The 20,369-nt window shown below is 38.3% G+C and overlaps 2 protein-coding genes across 3 annotated transcripts; both read right to left on the bottom strand.

Moving 5' to 3' along the window:
• Nucleotides 1-3,944: 3,944 nt before the first annotated feature.
• b4galt4 (UDP-Gal:betaGlcNAc beta 1,4- galactosyltransferase, polypeptide 4) lies at nucleotides 3,945-12,720 on the bottom strand. 2 transcript variants are annotated; one of them, XM_085470104.1, is made up of 7 exons: nucleotides 12,466-12,720; nucleotides 10,662-11,206; nucleotides 9,454-9,686; nucleotides 7,590-7,777; nucleotides 7,312-7,434; nucleotides 7,117-7,221; nucleotides 3,945-7,038 (listed from the first exon to the last, which is right to left on the bottom strand). In XM_085470104.1, the coding sequence occupies exons 2-7, from the start codon at nucleotides 10,921-10,923 to the stop codon at nucleotides 6,909-6,911; spliced, it is 1,041 nt and encodes a 346-aa protein (XP_085326230.1). In that variant the 5' UTR covers nucleotides 10,924-11,206; nucleotides 12,466-12,720; the 3' UTR covers nucleotides 3,945-6,908. The 2 variants fall into 2 exon arrangements, with proteins under 2 accessions (XP_085326230.1, XP_085326231.1); XM_085470105.1 differs by lacking the exon at nucleotides 12,466-12,720 and adding an exon at nucleotides 12,205-12,443.
• Nucleotides 12,721-14,093: 1,373 nt separating this feature from the next.
• casr (calcium-sensing receptor) lies at nucleotides 14,094-19,542 on the bottom strand. Its single transcript, XM_085470103.1, has 6 exons — nucleotides 19,233-19,542; nucleotides 18,848-19,154; nucleotides 17,825-18,664; nucleotides 17,502-17,732; nucleotides 16,800-16,923; nucleotides 14,094-16,717 (listed from the first exon to the last, which is right to left on the bottom strand). Exons 1-6 carry the CDS (start codon nucleotides 19,415-19,417, stop codon nucleotides 15,582-15,584), a joined length of 2,823 nt encoding a protein of 940 aa, XP_085326229.1. The 5' UTR covers nucleotides 19,418-19,542; the 3' UTR covers nucleotides 14,094-15,581.
• Between the last annotated feature and the right edge of the window lie 827 nt (nucleotides 19,543-20,369).

The raw sequence follows: 20,369 nt of genomic DNA, 5'->3' as shown, positions 1-20,369 counted from the left end.
CCTTTTACACGTCTAGGAGATATGCAGTAACGTTAGCATTAATCTAGAGTTTTGCTTTTTGTCCACCCCATAACTTAAGCCTAATAAGTCTAATAATCATGCTTCTTTTAGCTGTGTTCTGGCCTCCTCCTGCTCCCTGGGGAAATATCTGGCTCCTTGGCTGTTAAATGCTCGGCTCTGTTTACCAGCTCATTGCTGACATTGTCTGCCTCCCGCCCAGTCGCTAACACAAGCAGTGTGAGTGAACCAAAGTAAAATAACAGGCCGGAAAACCAAAACAATGAGTTGACAGAAGCTCGAATTCTCAGTAGAGCAGAGAGAAAACGGCAGACTTGGGTGATGATTCTATGCGGATTCTTTACATACAAATAATCCTTTCTTTCTCTAAAACATTAACCACCACTTTTTACTACAGCTGTCAAAAATGCCAGTTTCCATGTCTTTCTTTTTTTTTTTTCCCTCTGAGAACATTTTGTTAATCCATCCATCTGTTCTCACTTCTACGTATTTATGAAAACAAGGAATCCTTTTCCCAGGATCTATTTGTTCTAAACAGACATGGCTGATACTGACATCCAGGCACAAACACACCTACACACACACACACACACAAAATTCAGATTCAACTCATCTGACCTGCGTAACTGAACAGTTTGAAACAACTGGAGAAAAAAGAGGAAACTTCCACATACTTAAATGACTGTTCTGCTACAAATAGAAATGAGAACATCTGACAAAGGAGCTCTTACACAAGCCATATAGTATTTAAAAGCAAGAACAACGAGGTACACACAGCAGGTAGCTGTGGACCTTTTTTTTAAATATCTGCACTGTGTGGTTTGTTGAGTAGATCACAGCTCGCAGAGTTGATATTTTTGTGAGTGTTTTGTGAATGTCACATGTGAGCTACATGACCAAGCTTGGCCTCAGCAAGACAAAGCTTTCATTCTGCACCATAGGAAGAGGAGATGACATCATGCTGTTCATACAAAGCCTCAGACATCCCGCTCTTTCTTTGCACTGGTTAATAATAAAAAAAGTGTCTATGCTAAGAGACCATTTCATTGTGTGTGCGACTAATAAGGAGTTATTCTTGTCCTTACTTTGAGTCTTTTAGAACAAGTTCTCCATGTTCTCAGAGTGATGCAATGCCTTGGTAGATCTGCAGCACAATTTGGCTCCAGCTAAATGTGGAAGAAGGGAAATGACACAACTAGGTAGAAAATGTTCTTTATATATACAAAAAACTGTTGATTTTGCATGAGGATATAAGGTTTTCAAGACAGAAGATTGATATTTCAGCTGTATTTGATGCGAGACAGGTGGCTATGTTGGCTTTAGTGATTTAAATAGGCGTGAGGTGCTATGTCAATTTGCTTAAACTATATCAACAGAGAGTCTAACCCTTTGTTTGCATAGCCTATTCACGCCAAACCTGATTAGGCCATGTTTTCTAACTAAGCAGGAATATTAGAATCCTAGAAAATAAGATATAAGTTTACATTATTTGAACATCAAGAAAGATCATTTATTGTTTTATTTTCTTTTATTGTTCCATGTCTGAGCTTAATCCTGTTATTATTATTATAATGAATTGAGGCCACTGTTGTCCCAGTTGTTTGGCAATAAATGCAATTTTCTTAAATACCTTGAGATGTCCTCTTTAAACTGGAAGTTGTGCTCTCCACGCCCTCCTCTGGTCAAATCTTTGCACTACAGCAAGTTGCACAGTGAGGTTGTGCTTCTTATGTAATGCACAGTTACAACAAATATGCATAGGGGCGACCGTGGCTCAGGGGGTTGGGAATCGCATCTGTAACCGGAAGGTCGCCGGTTCGATCCCTGGGCTCTCTGTCCTGGTCGTTGTGTCCCTGGGCAAGACACTTTACCCTACTTGCCTACTGGTGTTGGCCAGAGGGGCCGATGGCGCGATATGGCAGCCTCGCTTCTGTCAGTCTGCCCCAGGGCAGCTGTGGCTACAACTGTGGCTTGCCTCCACCAGTGTATGAATGTGAGAGTGAATGAATAGTGGTATTGTAAAGCGCTTTGGGTGCCTTGAAAAGCGCTATATAAATCCAATCCATTATTATAGGTATGTACAAAATTGAATGCGTCACAAACAGCTGGACATTGCACGTCTTTACTGAACACATTCAGTGACCGTTCACTGTGTAGGGCAGTGATTCTGGCAACTCAGACCTCTAGTAGCAATAACCTGCATTTTCTTTACCTTCTTATTAATTATGAACATTAAGTGCCTAATAGTACTTTGACTTGACCGTTCCCATTTTTTTTAACAAGTGCATAAGATCGGGGTCCTGTGGTAATCACAGGAGGCCCAAACAAGGACATTTTGGTATTTTGTGTTGATGTGCAGTGCACTTTTCCTCCAGATATGACGTTAGAAATCATTTCCAAAAAGCAAAGCTTCCTTCCTTCGTCCTCTGAGATGAACACTTGCTTTTGGTTAATTATTTTCCACAGTTGTTTTTCCTGTTATCCTCAGGTTCAGCTTTTCATTTCTCTCAGATGTGCATGGCGTGCACTGCATAAGATCTTTGCAGACTGTTGTTACTAAATAATTTAGAGCAGGCCCAAGTTCCCTTCATTTGTACATAATTTGTCTTATTGTGAAACTGATAAACACTCTGCTCTCCTGACGTGCCTTTGAAGTCTTTTCCAGCTTTGTGCATATTTATGGTGCGGGAAATAATTATTTGATCCCCTGGTGAATTTGTAAGTTTGCTCACTTAAAAAGAAATAAACTAATACAAAATTAGAGACTGTTTAATTTTAATGGCAAGAAAAATAAATAAACCAAATAAACTAAACCAACTAAAAATCCAGAAAAAAACAAACAAAAAAACAATACATAGAAGTTATAAGTTGGTCACCAGGTCTGCACACATCTCAGGAAGGATTTTGGTCTACTTCTCTTTACAGAAACTTGAAGTCCTTTAGTTTTCTTAGCCAAGCTTCAGCTTCCTCCACAGATGTTCTATGGGACTGAGGTCTGCAGACTGGCCTGGCCACTCCATGATCTCATGACCTCTTTGGCCTTACCCATGAAGATTGAGTTTGGACTGGAATAAACTGATTCTATAGGAAGCTGTGCTTTATAAACATAAGTTAAGTTGAGATCAGAAGTATTGTGATCGATTGATTGTATTCTGTGTGGCAATGTGGGGGAGCCATAATTCTAGCTAAGACTCAGAATCTTTCATTCCATGCACACAAATCAAGAGTATCTAATAAATACAACATAAAAATATAAATGCATGCGTGTTTGAGTAATTGTTGATTGAACAGGTTAGTGGAAGGGGGACAAACGGATGTTCATTAATTGTTTACTTACTATTGTAACAACCCTGGCAAATGTACTTTTTCCCCATTCTGTTTGTTTTAGTTTTTATTGTATTGTACTGCCTTCCTGGAATAGGTGCATGCTGGGGGATGTGTCCTTCTGGAAATCTTTTCATAACCTTGGAATTTTGGGGGAGGTATTTGATATTTTCTCTCTCTTCATTAAAATAGAATTACCATAAAAAATATTGACATAATTTCTAAGTTCTGATAAATGAATCACTCTTTCCTTCTGGCTTTCCAAGCAGACAGTTTTTTGTTTTTTTTTATTGCTCCATTTAGAGTAACTTGTCTATAACCCATACCTCCACTCTCACAGCCTTATTTGACACACTTCCTTTTTGGAAATAAACAACTCATTAATCTGAAGGTTTTAGAATTTTTCAGCCAGTAAATGATAAAAGAGTGTTTTTAGTAAAGATGAGAAAACTGGTTTTGTATTATTAGTTTAGCCAGACTGTATTTTTTATATTAAAACAGAGAAATACCTTTTCCCCATAAATTAAACAATACAGTATATTGTACAAGATGATCCCAAACTGTATTTTAAACACTGAAACACAAAATCATAAAACTGTTCATAAGAGAAAATATTTTTATTACGTTGTCTAAAGAGAAAATACCATTTCAAGTCAAATTGTATCCCTTTTCTTCTTCAGAAATCCCATAATCCAAAACAAAATTCTAAACAAAAACTACACAATAAAACTACTTTGAATTTCAAAGTATAAACTGAATTCAAGAGAATTTAAGTTTAAGGTTCTTAATGCTACAATATCACAACATGATTTTGTCAGTCCTGATCAAGTTACAGTTGAAAATGTAACTACTTCAAATGTTTCAGTCATATAAAATAAAAGATTTTAAACCACAGTACATATAAAAACAAACAAACATACATAACATTCATCAAGGAGTGGAAATAGAACTACAATAACAGACAGTATGGCCACCAACACAGAGAACTTGTATTCATAATGGCTACAACACACCGCAGATTTAAAGAGTAGTTGGTTCATGAGCAGTGCAAGAATTCTCACACACACACACACACACACACACACACACACACTTCATTGCGACCTGTAACTCACAATCGTGTAACAGCAGAAGTAATCTATATCCCAGTATAGTTACGAATATTGCTCATTGAAAAAGATACAAATAAGAACATATCTTAATAGCAAGTTCACAGCTATACTACCTTGCGTTCAAATAAAAAAAACATGACAAATTTGTGTATCAAACAATGCAATGATCAAAGCACGTATGCAATTTGCTCCAGTCTGAGATGCCAGTAAATAATAATAATAAATAATCCACCACCCAACATTTTCTACTAGATAAAAATCATGTTAGTCGTTATAAGAACCATGCTGCATCACAAAACATGGCTCATGGGGCTAATTTTGTAGTTGTGTGTATTAATGCAGCAAATCTGTTTTTCATAGCAATTTTAATGTAGGATGATTTACTGTGATCCTAGAGGAGCTTACAGTGTGCACTAAAAACACTACTTAAGCATAGTTGACCTTCTAATTGACCAATATTCACAGTATTATGGTGTGAAAATGCACAGGTTTCATCAATAGCAATCGTGATAATAAGGCAGCTTACTGTCCTATACTTGTTTTCAGAATGACTGGTATAATTAACTCTTTGAATTCCTTTATTACATCACCCTGTTTTTTTTTTCCTAACTCCTAACTCTTAAGTCCTTTCATTTTCAAAATGACATATCTGAATGGAATCCTTTATATATTATTGCATGAGATTTTAATCTTTCTGCTTAATCTGATGTAGTAGTGGTGAAAAAGACGATTATCATGCTGCACTTAAAGTGGTTGTTTACCACTCACTGAACAAAGCAAGCATAAAAAGCATACAAACGCTAGAATACTGCTGCCAAATTTAGAATAAGGAAGACCTTAGATAGCATCATTACTATGATTACTGTGATTTTACTAACATTCCAAACATGTCCTTGTTTTTGCTAGAAAAGTGAGAAACCAAGTGTTGAATCCCATAAATACAGGTGTAATTTATCTATAAACAACTAAATGATGATTTAAATGTGTGCTGTTTATTAGGCACTTTGTGCTTTTGTATTCAAATTACTTTTTAAGTAGTAATTTAAGCTAGTTTGTAGTTTGGGGATGTATCAAAATTAATAATACAGCTTTAGTGCACATTACATTCATAATCCAATAATAAACCGCTATCAGACTTGAACACTAACTGTGTCAGATGTCTTCTCAGTTATCTGACTCATGAGCCAGTTGCTCAAGTTAAAGTTAAAGCTGGGGGAAAATATACTGTGACGTGCTGGGTTAGTGGAGTGGAAAAACAGAAGCAAACATCTAAGAGGTGTTAGATTGAGATGCATGTCAAAAAAAATCATAACAATCGTAACTGCCAAACTGTAACTGTAGGAAGAGTTATATGATATTGCACTCATAATAAAAACACAAGATACACTCTGTTAACAAATGTTAAGGCAGGAACGTAAATTAATCAATGTTTGGCAGCTGAAGCCCTATCAAAATATTTGAAATTGCCAGGTAGGGTGAGGCAGAGCTGCAGATAAGAAAAGAGGTTTATCCAGCAGTAGCAGCACATTATAAGCCATCAGTTTGTTTTCTGTGGTTTACTTTACTTGCACCCCTCCTCTCCACTGCTGCACTGTGTATGTGTCTCTGCTGAGCTCGGCTTGTATTACAGAGACACGGATAAAGCAGAGGGTAGGCCAGACAGGTGAAGAAAGTGTTCCTCGAATTGATGGGAACTTATTACATGTAATAAATGTGTAATAAATATCAATGACTGTAAATCCATCTACACAGTTTAGTTTAGTTTAACCAGAACCAAGCAGTTATCCAGTGTGCTCCTGGCACTGTCAATACTGATGTCCGCCATGATATTTTCTCTCCCCTAAGCATTTGTTTTTACTCTGCTTCTTAACATGACAGACTAGAGGTGTGGACCCGAGTCGGGTCTCTCACAAGAGCAGAGTTGAGGAATGCTCATAAATCAAGAGTTAGCCAACTGCCAACCTAGCAGCCAACTGTGAAATGCCGGGGTTGGGACTAAGTTGCATATTTATAGTAGATAAGCTCATAATGGTTGATGAGGAAAATGTGTAGTTAGCCATTGTAAGGCACAAAGATTATTTAAATGGAGAAAGAAAAATGTGCACCGATTTTAACTATCATATATGACTTTTTAATGCTTTAGACCATTTCAAATGAGGGATTTGGATACTTTTCTGACAAAAGCTAAACTTTCCTTGTCAGAAAAATCTTTTGGTTTTTTTGCATGCTGGTAACACCATGAAGATTGGACGTAACTCAAATGTTTCAGCTAACTCTGAATGCAGCTGCTGGTTTAATTTGATTCTAGTATTTAAACTAAATCAAAACAATGTGCATTTTGCATGCTCAACATATTGTCTTCTGCATGTGTAGCAGTTTTCCTGCACTCTGGTATCTGTAAATATAGCAAAGTATTTTTGGTCACAGGAAGGCTTTCTATTTAAGACTTCAACTTCATGGCTTGCCAATGTCCACAGTAACATTCACATAGAGAGGCATCCTCTCAACTGATAAAGTCTTATATGAGCAGCTGTTGAGTCCATCTTTCCTCCATGACTGTGGTGTTCGACCCAACAACCTCATCCTGAAAAGCACAAATCCATACTATGAAATGACCTGTAACATGCTACACACACGTTATTGCCATCTCTACACTACTGACCTGTCCCGGTTTACTTCATTGCCACTGTCTCGTTTGTGAAACACCATCGTGTAGCGAGCTACGTCAGCGGGCGGCCGAACGATCTTCATTTTCTGTAGCTCAACCCTGCATGAGACAAAAACATGCATGCTGAATGAATACGTACTACCAGCAATGTTTAAAATGTAGTCATGTTTTCACTTATTCATGCCTCACCTGATGCGAAGGTCATCATCTTCTCCACCCCAGCCCCAGTATGCATTTGAAAACCCATTCACTTTAAAAAACTGGTCTCTGCTTAAGGCAGTGACTCCTCCAAAGTAGCCTTTATAACGCAGCCTGAAAGTGAACAAACATGAGAAAAAAATTAAAGACAATAAAACCTCTGAATGTATCATCATAGGAAAGAGAATGGCACATGTGGAAAAACAAAGCATTGCTTTTTTCCATGACTCTTCATGACTTACAGTAAATTTCCTCTTAGTCATTCTTACCTGTATCCCGTTACATTGCGGCCAACCACCAAGTGTTTGGGCTGCATGTCACAAACATATAAATTATGATCATTTTCAGGTACCAGGTCCACATCATGGAAGATGAAGCAATCCCAGTTGTAGTCTTTTAGTGCCTCCAAGTATCCAATATTTAGTAACTTGGCACGATTAAAAGTTACATCACCAGCCTTTAAAAAAGAAAAAAAGAAAGTACAAAGATTACAACATGCAAGACACTGTGGAAAGTTCAGAGCTTGTTGCAGATGTCTGTGTTCTCCTGGTGTATGTGATGGGCTGGCATTACTCACTGCAAAGAAAAAAAAAAAAAAAAAAAAAAAAAGGCTTTTACATGTAAAAGTGATTAGGGACAAAGTATGATTTAATGCTGCATATCTTTCTTTATCAAGAATAAAGCTATTCATTACTGAAAGTCACCCTGAAAGTGCCAAAAAAAAATGTGTTCCTCTAGTCCAGTTTTGGGTTCCTCCTGTACAGAAGCCATAAGGTGGGTGCATTCATTTCATATCTAGGGCTACAATAATTCACTGACTAACTCAAATAACTCCATCCATCCACTTTCCTCCGCATATCAAATACAGTGATCCGGGGGGGTGGAGTCTATTCCCAGCTACCATAGAGCAAGAGGCAGGGTACATTACTGGACAGCTCGGCAGTCTGATGCAGAGCTATCATAGAGAGACAGATGACCAGTCACACCCACATTCAAATCTGTGGTTAAATTAGAAACACCAATTCACCTAACCCCACTAACTGTGGAGTGTAAGAGGAAGCTGGAACACAGAGGGTTAGTGTTAGGCTGAACAACAGAAACTTTGCTCATAAAGCCCCCGGCCAGATGGTGGTTTGAATTGAGGGCCTTCATGTTGTGAGGAAACCGTGTTAACCACTGTGCTGTCCAACTCCAGCTCGAACTTAATCATATAAAAAAAATAAAAAGAAAGAAAAACCCCATACATAGGCCATAAAATTTTAATCCACTGAGTGGGACTATTAAGTTGGACAGCGAACTATTATTAGCATTGATAAGATTAACATCTTTACTTATTCTTAACTTCTCCGCAAGAAACTTTGGAGACATGAGAGAACAGATGATATCTGACATACTTGCTTTTCCTGTTTGCAGTCACTACATACATGCAGACACACCCACCAAATCTATGTCAAGATGCCAGTCCCTTTTGGAGGACTTTTAATGGAATCAGTTAACAAACACTACAGCTTGCTGTGTGGTACTGACTGTCCAAGAGGTTTGTGCTTCAGTTTTAGTGATTGAAATTCTAGTACTTTACTAACAGGGGTGCCTGTAGTATTTTTTTTTATTGGGATGGGCACATGGGGCCATTCGGCTGGCACATCAAAAACAGAATTTCCAGTTTAACTATGCTGTTGTCAAATATAGGTTACTTGAAAAATATGGCAAAAAGAGAGAGAGAGAAAAAAAGAAAAAAAAGAATATGGCTCGTTAGTTTCTTGCTATTAAAAGTGGATATCACTGAAAATAGGTACATATGAAAGCAGAGCTGAGAATCATTAAAGCCATGAGCAGAGGCAGTTTAAGATTCACTCTGCCAGTTAAGTTCAAGAGCTAAATTAAAGTTAACTCCAAATAAAAGTATTAGATCATGTAAGAGTGTGAACTGTTGCCTGTTGGTTTTTCAGAACACAGTTCCTTCAGTGTTACCGGTTATATTTTTTCTTTATAGTGTTACAAAGTAACACTATGTATGTAACCAGGAAGTTTCAACAGCTTTATGCAAAATAAAACAGAAATGTCTGTTCCACAAGCATAAGAACTGAATTAGCATGACCTTATATAAAAACTGTGCACAAAGGTGACAAATACCTGCTGGATGACATAAATGGCATAGTGTAGTTGCTGTCTCTGCAAGAAGGGGTGCAAGTGATGCAGGAGGTAGAGGAGGTGTCGCTCTCGGTTGCGATGAGGGATGAGGATTGCTACACTCTGCCTCGCTGTGCAATCCGAGGGCTCATACTCGCCTTCATTTACTTCTTTGTTGTCTTTCTCTACATCCTTCAGTTTCAGAGACGACTCAAAGGACAGTTTCACAGCCCCCACTAGAGAAACAACATTCACATTAGGGCTGCACGATTAATCGTTAGAAAATCGCGATCTCGATTCATACTTATGTGCAATCTCATTTCCAAATGACAACGATTAAAAAAAAAAAAAAAAAAAAAAAAAAGAAAGAAAGAAAAAAAGACGACGACGACTGTACCGCGTTTTGATCCGGGGCGTAATCTGCATGAAAACAAGCGCTCACTCTTCCTGCTCAACAAATGACAAGGGCGGAGCCTTATACCACGTGATACAGAAGCTGTGCCATGTGATGCTAAAATTAGCAGGGAAAAAACAACGGAGAGCACGTCAGGGATGACGAGAAAGTGACAGGAGAAAATCCGTTCCGGTCAACCACTCAAATATCAATATCGGGAACCTTATACAGCGCTTCCCTATACACGTCGAACTCCCGCAGGCACAAAGAAATTACGGAGGCTATTACTTATCACCTGACCAAAGATATGGCTCCCATCAACACTGTGCTAAACGAGGGATTTAGGAAAATGATCAACACCCTAGACAAACGCTACACAGTGCCGTCCCGCAACTATTTTTCTATTGTTGCACTACCTGCTCTATACACGCAGTGTCGAGCAACGGTGGAGACGGAATTTCAAGCAGTACAACAACAAAACGTGAGACATTTATTGTTTTTATGTTCAGTCTCAACTGTTACGAAGTTGATGTGCAGTTAATAAGTGCAATAAGTATTTATACTGGAAAAGAAAATCGTGAGAGAATCGTGATCTCAATTCTAAGCCAAAAAAATCGTGATTCTCATTTTATGCAAAATCGTGCAGCCCTAATTCACATGTTTAACAGTGAACATTTGTTTTAATGTGTATTAACACTTGTTAACAAACTAACATAAACAAACTAACATAAAGGGTTGATTGATGGATTCCTTGAGTTACATGGTAGTTCTTTCATCTATACAAAGGCATCTAAATAGCATTTTGTTCTATACTTACTCAGCAATGGTGACTCCTGAGGGCACTTGGTTTTTTGTGGTGGTGTATTTATTTCATTAGCTGCTTCTATCTGCAAGTCGACCTCGTTCCTCTGACTCTCTTCTTTGACATGAGTTTGTTGAGTGCCGGGGTAATGCCAGATAGGTTTCACCATCTCTCTTGAAAATATTGCTATCCATGCCAGTACTGACAGCACAAGAATCAGCAGTATGACGTACTTGCTCTTGCGTGAAATCTTCCTCGAACTTGAACAATAGCCCATGGCTATGTGACTTTGCTGATGTGAAGGCAGAAAAAGTGAATGTAGATTCTGTAAGCTATAGTTTACACTACTTCTTTCACAAAGAACGTTTCAGCAAAAACAGTGACAGCCATAGAGTCGCTGACCAGTCATCCCATGCTGATGAGACATGCTCCTTGACTATATAGAAACTAATTATTATAGTCACTATAATATAGAGCAAGCACTTATTTGTGAAATTCCATTGGTGAATCAGAAAACTCCACTTTTAGACGGGGGGCCATAAGCTTGGGCACTCCACCAACTGGGAATAGATGAACAGAAAATAAAAATGTTAGAACCAAAAAAAGGGTGCATTTTTGCTTGGAAACATGCAACACATTTTGAGGGCAGGTTTTAGCTAACAATATGTGACACATTAGCAGGAAAAGCCACATTAAGGAACCAGCTTACTGTGTTACTTGAACTGATACGTGTACTTTCTGAACCTGTACTACCACTTGAGCAGATTATTGCTCAGATGGTAGTTTCGCTGGTAAAGTATTCATTACAGAAAATGACTGCATAATAAAACAAACTATCCCGTTTCAAAAAACAGAAAATGCCCGAAGATATAGAAACAGCTGATAAGTTGATCAAAACTGTGGACTGCTTGTTAATAGAAGTAATTTTCTTTAGATCCTCCTGAGAACCGAGGGGGAAAAAAAGCTGAACCTTTTTTGTGATTTCCTTCCTCTTTCGAACTAAAAGAGCCCAGCCAAACACACGAGAGACCAATTGAAAGCCCTGGATGGCCTCCATTGAGTACATCAGGATTTAGTAGGGTAGCTCAAATAAGTCAAAAGACATAGACCAAAAACAAATGTCCATTACAGAGGAGATTAATTAATTGGCCTTTTTTTCTAGGTCTCCTATTTAAACCAAAAACATGTAAAACAGAGTAACACTCCAGTTTCATTGACATACTACTATAATAATACACTCTCTCCATTAAATCAAACACAGATGCCATCAGCTGACATAACAATTAACGCTAACTCTTTTTCCGTTAACATTATTATGATAATTTTTTAACTCACAACCAGCGACAAACAAAACACATGAAAGCCATTATGCTATTGCTAGCATGGTTGTCCTCTCTTGGGATGCTAGCAGGATCGTTAGCAGGAAAGCGTTTTACAATTTAAATATTAATGTTCTGCCATTTTTAGTAAGATTTCTCTGAGTTAATTTTGAGAACACAGTCAAGCTAACGTCGACTAGTTCGTCCATAACACGAGGTGCAGATCAACGAAACAGTACCTTTTTGTTTTCCTTATACTTGTGCCAGCTCCTCTCTCTTTTGACTGCAGTCCTTTTTATGATTGCAGAAGCTCACAACTTACACGTTGACGCCCTCACATAAACGCCACCTGTAGTTATAGCTTACCTGCTAGCTAGCTGACGAATGCGGATATAACGGCTATTAAAAATAAAACATTAGCATTAAAAGAGACACGTGTCTTGGAAGCCGAGTACAGTCTGGCCTTATTTCAATTTAGCGCAAAACACCAATTTCCTTACCTGATACTTAAGTAGCCTTTCATAGACTACAACATCGCTGTAATTAGCCCGTCTACAAGCCCACCAGTCAAGTAAACGTAAATTAGTAAGGACTTCCGTTCCACGCATTTCATAATAAAGTTTTACCTTTAAGACCTTGAAGAGATCTCGGGCGGCGGGGGTTTAACGGTTATATTATTTATTATGAGTAAATCTTCTTTAATTTCTGCTTTTTATATTATTTGCTTATGCCTCATGAACGCCGTTTTTCTGTTGAGGCAGAAAGTCTGCGAGTTGATGATGATGATGTGCGTCACATAAATACTTCCGTTGTGAAAATTTCAAAATTGAAGTTTGCGATCTGTTGATGACACCAAAAACTACTGGAGGACAAAACTCACGGATACATTTTTAACTGTTGTTACGTTAGTTTATAAATTTTCACTACTATGCAGTCATTGCTCTACACACAGTGCTTCTGATTCTGCTCATATTTCTAAAAAAAAAAAAAAGCAGAAGAATCTCTAACAAGATTAAAAGGTTTTATCTTATCTTTATTCCCACTTAAGATGTCTTATAAATGACTTTAGCTTAATTTGTGTCTATTCTACCTATGCAAATTGGTATAAATTGACTATAATATGGACTTGTTTATTTATTTGAATTTGGATTTTGTACTCGGGGTTTTTAATTTGTTTCTATTTGTTGTTGTTGTTGTTTTTGCTAATTCTGAGCATTGATGGAGAGTCATAAGTAAACAGCTTGTAGAAAAGCTAAATGCAACAGCACTACAGCCTTTGAAAGTTTGCTTTCCAGTCTTTTCTCTTTCCACGTTTAATTTTGTGAGATTTTTATGTGAATAAAATATGAAAGATTTAGCTTAAATAAACTTTGTGAAAGGGTAAATTTCTACTCCACTGTAGTTAAAATTCAATCAAATTTCCTATTTCCACTTGCAGGTGTGCCAGTGTTTTCCATTTGAATAATTACAGTACTTTGACAAAACCCTCTCCTTTTTCAGCTAGGGCAAGCTTTGACAGATGTGCACAGCATGCAATGCTTCCTGGTTATTTTGCTCAGTCTATGGTTCATCCCACCCTAGAGTTCAGATGTCAGCAACATGCTGGTCGTGCTGCAGAGCTATATTTGAGCCTCTACAGATAAAGCTCGTTTCTTCCTGTCAACAGAGGAGTTGGTTGTCCAGCTGCACCTCAGTCAGTTTCAGGTCGAGTGTGGTCCTGAATAACTGAGCACACTGACCTCTTATTGAGACATGTGGGAGGTCTGGTGCTTGTGAGATGCCCTTTTACCTTATTTTTGTAACATAGTGTACATGTATTATATTATATTAATATGCTATTACATAGCTCGTGGGATTTTATTATATTTTGAGACTTGGATGTGGGGTTGTGGTTTTGACTTCAGTTGTAGAGGGCACTGAAACAATAGATGTCACTACTTTTCAGAGGAATATTTCCTTGGCTGCGTTCCTAGATGGTGGTGTTGAGCTATAAATTTTCCAAGTCTTGGCTTTCATGTTCACACAGTGTGGGCTATATAATTTCTGTTTTAATTAGTCATAAAATATGACTGGACTTTCATCTAAGTCAGAAAAATAGACAACGTCAGTGTACTGACACTAATAATATGTAAACCATCGTGGCTATCTCCGCCTTTATTAAATACACACATTAAACATTCACAACAGGAGAATTAAAGAAACAATTTCATTTCATAACTGGCCAAACATCCATTAACAGTATTCATTTGAAACATGCACTTCCTTCTGGTGTAGCTCAGACTTGATGAACTGACAAGAGACATTTTTGACTATATATTCAGATTGAACTGCTGAAACTCAACTATATTGTGGTTTGTCATTTACTGACCAGTTGAGGTCATTCCAAAGTAATAATTTTGATTAAATGTGGGGTACTCTAAAAAACTGGATTTGTCCTTTTTTAATGTCTCCCTGTATTCATTTCTTTTAAGGGTTGTAAATGTAATTTGTTGTATTGAGTTTCAGGAGATTCTGCACCATCAAAGAAGTCTTACATTATGATACCTTCTCTATTGTATTTCACTTTTGTGTTGATAATTTCATATACATGTTAATACTCAGTTCTCTATTCTTTATCATTCTTAAGGAGTTAAACCTTAATTTAAAGTAGAAAGTTCACAAAAAATATCATTAGCTTTGTAAAGGTACAAGGTGCTCTTTCACAATATTCTGGTAACAAATGATGGGATGTTTTTGAGAGCAGACTCCACATAGCCACTATTATACTATTATTTGTGCTCAGTACACCCACGAACATGTACATTTATGGGTGTACTGTATCGTCTGTTCAATAAACGTTCAGTGATTTGTTAAACAGCTTTATATGTAAAAGTATCTCTGCAGCCCTGAAATAAACACGTACCATAGAGTTTAGAAAAGTTACAGATTTTACAGTTGGCAAGCAGATGGCTACTCCTCACACCACCATTGTAAAGAAATGACTGCAGGGCAGGATTACTGCACGAATGACATTAACATGCGAGACAGGCCTGCACTGTTTGCAGTTGTCAGATACTTGTGATAAGCAAACCACAAGCAGAGCAAGTTCTTAGAAAGACCAGAATCCCCTTTAGTCAGTGTGTTCACCAGATTTTCTAGTAATAAGATCTATTTCCAAGAGAATTTAGGTAATTTTTACTTGCATCTTGGTTCATTTTTATTATATACATAACATTATAGGTAGTTAGTTTGTATTTTACAAGCTCATAGTGTCATAACAAAATATAATAGAGGGAATATAGGAGGATATTTATCAGAGGAGGGAACATTGTGCCACAAAACAGTGCGAACGCCTTTTAGAAAGTGGATAATCCTTTAAAGAACAGGCAACAATTGGAAATTTTGCTTGTATTGCTGTGTTTTACCATATTAGCAGAGTTAACATTAATCAGAAATACTAAAAGTAACAGAATTCATAGACAGTATATTGTTTTGACTGATCATTCTGATAAAATATGGAGAGGGAAAAAATTTAAAGAAAAAAATCTACATTAAAATAAATTCCAAAACAAAGTCTAAAAAAAATACACTCCTACTTAATTTGGATCAGTGAAGGTGACACATCAACACCTAGCAATCACATCAGAGAACTCCTCCTGGACTCCTCGAAACTCAAGGACAAAGTAACTGTTCCACTCCCAAAGCTCACCCTTGGCCTGTGCTTTCCTGAGGCAGTGTCGTAGTCATTGCCATTGGTCTTGACGCTGATGGATGAGGAAGGAGTTGAGGCAGAAGACCCACCGAGGCTGCCGGACTTTTTTCTTGAAGTTGTGCTGTGTTTTAATGTAGCTTTGGCAGCCACTTTGAAAGCATGGGCTGCAGTGCTGCATCTGACTTCCTCAATCGTGTTCCTGGAGGGTTTGAAGAGGATGATGTAGACCTTGTTGAAGAAGATACAGGCTAGCATCCCAAAGCTAGATGCCAGGATAGCAATGACCTCCACAGCTGAAACAAACTTGCCGTAAGTACTGAAGTATGCAGGAATAAAAGAGATCCAAACAATAAAGAATATGAGCATGCTAAAAGTAATGAACTTGGCCTCTGTAAAGTTTTCTGGAAGCTTCCGTGACTTAAATGCAAAGAAGAAACATATGGCTGCCAATATGCACGTGTAGCCAATTAAAAACCCAAGAGCCATCACAGAGCCCTCATTGCATGTGATAAAAATGATCTCATCGATGTCATGATTTTGGTAACTAGAAGGAGGGGCGTTGTAAAGCCAGACCACACATATCATGACTTGGACAAATGTGCACAGAAACACCAGGAGAAACTGCAGATTCAATCCCCACCATTTACGATGGAGACTCGTAGGAATCTTGGCCTCAAATACCAAAAGGACTCTGTTAGTTTTGACAAGGATGCAGGAGATGCAGAGAACAAAACTGACCCCAAAGGCGGGTTGGCGTAAACGGCATGTCCAGTCTTGTGGCTCTCCAATAAAGATGAGAGAGCTGGAGAAGCAACAGATAAGTGAGAAAAGGAGCACATATGATAGTTCTCGGTTTGTGGCCTTCACAATTGGGGTGTTGCGAAATCTGACAAAGACTCCAATCACAAAGGCTGTCAAGACAACACCCAGTACTGCACATATAGCCAGAGCTATCCCAAATGGTTCTGTCCAGGAGAGAAACTCGACTTCCTTGAGGAAACAGAATGTGTGGTTCCCGTTTGACCAGGAGTTATTTGGACACTTGGCACAAACACTGGCATCTGTATAAGAGAAACTGTGTTAAAACTCTATCATTCATCAAGTCTAACATTAACAGAGAGTGTTTTGCATCTACCTACATACCTTTATGATTACTGTATTCACCATCAGAACACTCTGTGCATTCAAAGCAGCAAGTAGGCATGCTGTCTATGATCCCCTTTCTTGTGCCAGGTTCACAGTCCTCGCTGCAGTTAGAGAATGGCACCTTTAGAAGATAAAATAACAGGAAGGTTAATGAGAGGGGTTGATTTAGATGGGCATTCAAATGTAAAATAGAAATAAAGAAATCCCCCAGTACTAATTTAAAAAGAAGTCTACGTTACAGAAGCGGAAGGCATGGGACTTCACACACACCATCTTACATAACAGAGACTGAAGCAGACACCACCTGACTTATGGATGTGGAAACTATACCATACATGTGAGTCTCAAATACTGGCCCTGTAAGGTGGGCCATACACTGCATTTCCAGTGGTGGAGAGAAAGGAGGCCAACAGGGGGACTACTTCCCAGATGGCAAGGGCTAAAATGCAAAACTCGGAGCTGAAAAATGGTAATCCACAACCACAAAGGTGACATCTGTATTTAGCTTCACATAAAATCACAACTTTAGTTTTGGTTCACTCTTATTGCTCCGATAGTACTTATGCAGGCAGCTGTTTTACCTTAAAAAGTACCATTTATCAGCTGAGACACTGATAAGTCAGAGCCGCGTTCCCTTGTTTTTCCTTAATGACAAGAAATAACAGTGTTTTAATGGATATACAAAAGAGTTTCACTGACCTCTGTGCTATAGCCATTCCAAAGAATCTTTGTCCTGTCAATGAACAGCTTGGCTCCTCTCTTGGCATGCATGTTGTAATATCCAACCTCCTCAAAAACCACAGAGCCATCTTCAGTAGACCTGTGCCAGTTTATAATGGTGTAATTTGCTTCCATATCTGAGTTCTCGTCAAAGCGCATCTTTTCTCCCATGCTGTTGGTGTAGTTCAAATGCCTAAGCTGCTTAAGGACCTGAGAAATAGAAGAACATGCTTTCATCATTCACACATTGGCATATCTAATATTTAACTCCTTTTATTAAACATAAATTAAATACATTGTACCTGCCATGCTTCCATTTTTTTTATATCTGCGCAGGAATTGTTTGCAAAAAGTCCACGTCCAGGTGTGCATGTGAGTATGTCCTGTAGCGCCTGTGCTATGGAATAAACTGCAACATAAACGTTATAGGAGATACGAAGGTGTTTGTAGTCCAGGTATGGTGTTTCAACACTTGCGATGTCCTCCTCACCACTACACAAAGGCCTGAAACTAGTGCTGCCATTCTCACTTTCTTGGAATCTCGGGCTATCTTCTAGATAGCAGTTGAAAGTTTCTTCCCAAAACTCTCTGACAAATTCATTATGACTGTCTTTCTTTGGTTGGACGTGCCGTAAGAACTCTCTAAAGCCAGGTATACGACCTGCCTTTAGAGCAAAACCAATAGTCCCTGCCATAACATCAAGATATTCTGGTTTAGCAACAAGGGAGGAGATTGCCCAAGCTTCACTGGCTAACCAGATCCGATCTGTGATGTTTCTCCTAACCATCTCTTTGATTAGAGGTTCGACATCTGGGCCACTGGCGAACACAACGATTACTTTAGCTGTGGAATTTTCAATCCTGTCAGCCAGTGCTTTGATTTCGTGATCCTCAAAATACTGAGAAATAAGTTCATTTAGATGAATGCAGATGTCTCGCTCTTCCATCTCCTTCTCAAACTTTTCAATCCCTGGACGCCCATACTCATCATCGGAGGCCACAGCAATGACCCAGTTCCACTGAAAGTACTCAATAATGTCTGCCATGGCTGTGGCCTGGTACTCATCTGTAGGAATGGTTCTCATGAAGGACTTGTACTGATTCTTGTTGCTCAGTAGGCGGCTAGACGAGGCATAACTGATCTGAAACAGGAAATTGCTCAGTTAATCTATCAGGTTTTCATTGCATCTTCTTAATTATCTTTAACCACTTTCAAATCATTTATTGAACAAACACGAAAATCATTATATGTAGACTTAATTTTTATGGATGTAGATAATGAAGTAATGATGTGTTGTTGACATAGCTATTACCCAGCAACTCACCTGAGGGATATAAAATAGACCCAGCAAGTTTGCAACTGCTGTGGAGACAGCAGATCCAGCAGCTCCTACTACTGCAATGGTTGATGGTATGTGATCAGTACAGTTGCAAAACTCATCTAAATTTAAAGAGTCGATCTTATTTTGGGCCACAAAACTTAGGGTGGCTTCCAAGGCTTTTGACACAGTGTTGCAAGTGTCAAAAATCCTGTAGCCCAGCGTGATGTTGGGAAGGAGCGTACTGCTGTTGTTAATCTCTTCAATCGCGAAAATCATGGCCTGGAGCCAACGAAAACCACGGAAATTGAACCTGTGCAAAGAAAAAAGGCATGAGTATGACACACTTGGTTTGCAAAAGGGTTTTTTGTTACCTCAGAGCATAAATTACCTGACACACTGAGTGGATTCTGGCCGGGCTGCAAGGTCTTGATCTTTGGATGCAATGCCAAAGTGTAAGGGGAAAAGACCTCCAAGTAAAATATCACCAGTCATCTGTGCTCTCTGGTGGGGTCCGTACGTTGAAATCACATAACTGGACCCCAGCAGTGTCAAATAATACAGAAGCAGTCTCATCTTTTTTTGTCTTTGATTGGATACGATTGTTTTCTGTGACTTCCTAGGGTGAAGAAAATTTCAATATTAACTTCTCCCATCAATCTGCCTGCTGGGTTGTTTTGTGTTATTCATGTTTATGCTGATGAAGGTCTACCTGTTTGAAACACAGAGATGAACAACTCATTGGTTAGAAATAAGTACCACTGGTGAAATCGTTAGAGTTTTCTGTTTTTAATTCAGAAAAACACAGGAATATGCCGAGTGTGTAATACTGACTTAACTCCAATTATTGAGTTCATTTTCCAGCTTAAGCAGGGACAAAATATTGTAATGAGCCATCATGGCCTAAGGCTATATTTCTTGCTTGAGCCAGACCACTCAGATACAGAAGTTTTCTAAGAGTTAGGATTTTTCTTAATGAGCTGACTTCTTTAGTTGTAATTCTAAGAAGAGATAAATTTAAACATTTCACACCTCACTAACAGTGTCATAGTGTTCTTGAAATATCCTAGATGAACTGAAACAAGCACAGGATATACATGAGCCAAGAGAGAAGTCACACTCTAATGACCTTCCTGCAAATGCTATGGCCAGTGAACCCAGTCACCATGGAGAAAAGCCATAGCGGCCCTGCTGCAGCTGGTTAATACTGCTGGAAAAATGCTGGGGCAGAGCCGTGATAATGAAGCAACTACAACCCCTAGGAGCCATTGTTTGCCACATTACGGAGAAGAAGAATTTTTATTGCACTAAGGAGAAACAAAAAAAAAAACACATCAATTTTCTACAATTAGGATTTATTACATCTTGCAGGTAAATGTTAAAAAAACAGAAAGTAACTCAGTTAATTCAAAGAACAGTTTTAACTAAACTGTGATTAAAAATCGATTCAAAAGTGTTTTAAAATCAATAAAGCCAGTAACCATGGTTTTATTACTGGTTTCAAATGATTAAAAACCTAAATTAGAAA

This window comes from Copadichromis virginalis, linkage group LG10, assembly GCF_057382275.1.
Source record: "Copadichromis virginalis isolate Kocher_CV1m ecotype Utaka linkage group LG10, C_Virginalis_male_GT1.1, whole genome shotgun sequence".
NCBI lineage: Eukaryota > Metazoa > Chordata > Actinopteri > Cichliformes > Cichlidae > Copadichromis > Copadichromis virginalis.
Note: the sequence above shows the minus strand (reverse complement) of the source record. Positions and strands in the feature narration are given on the sequence as shown.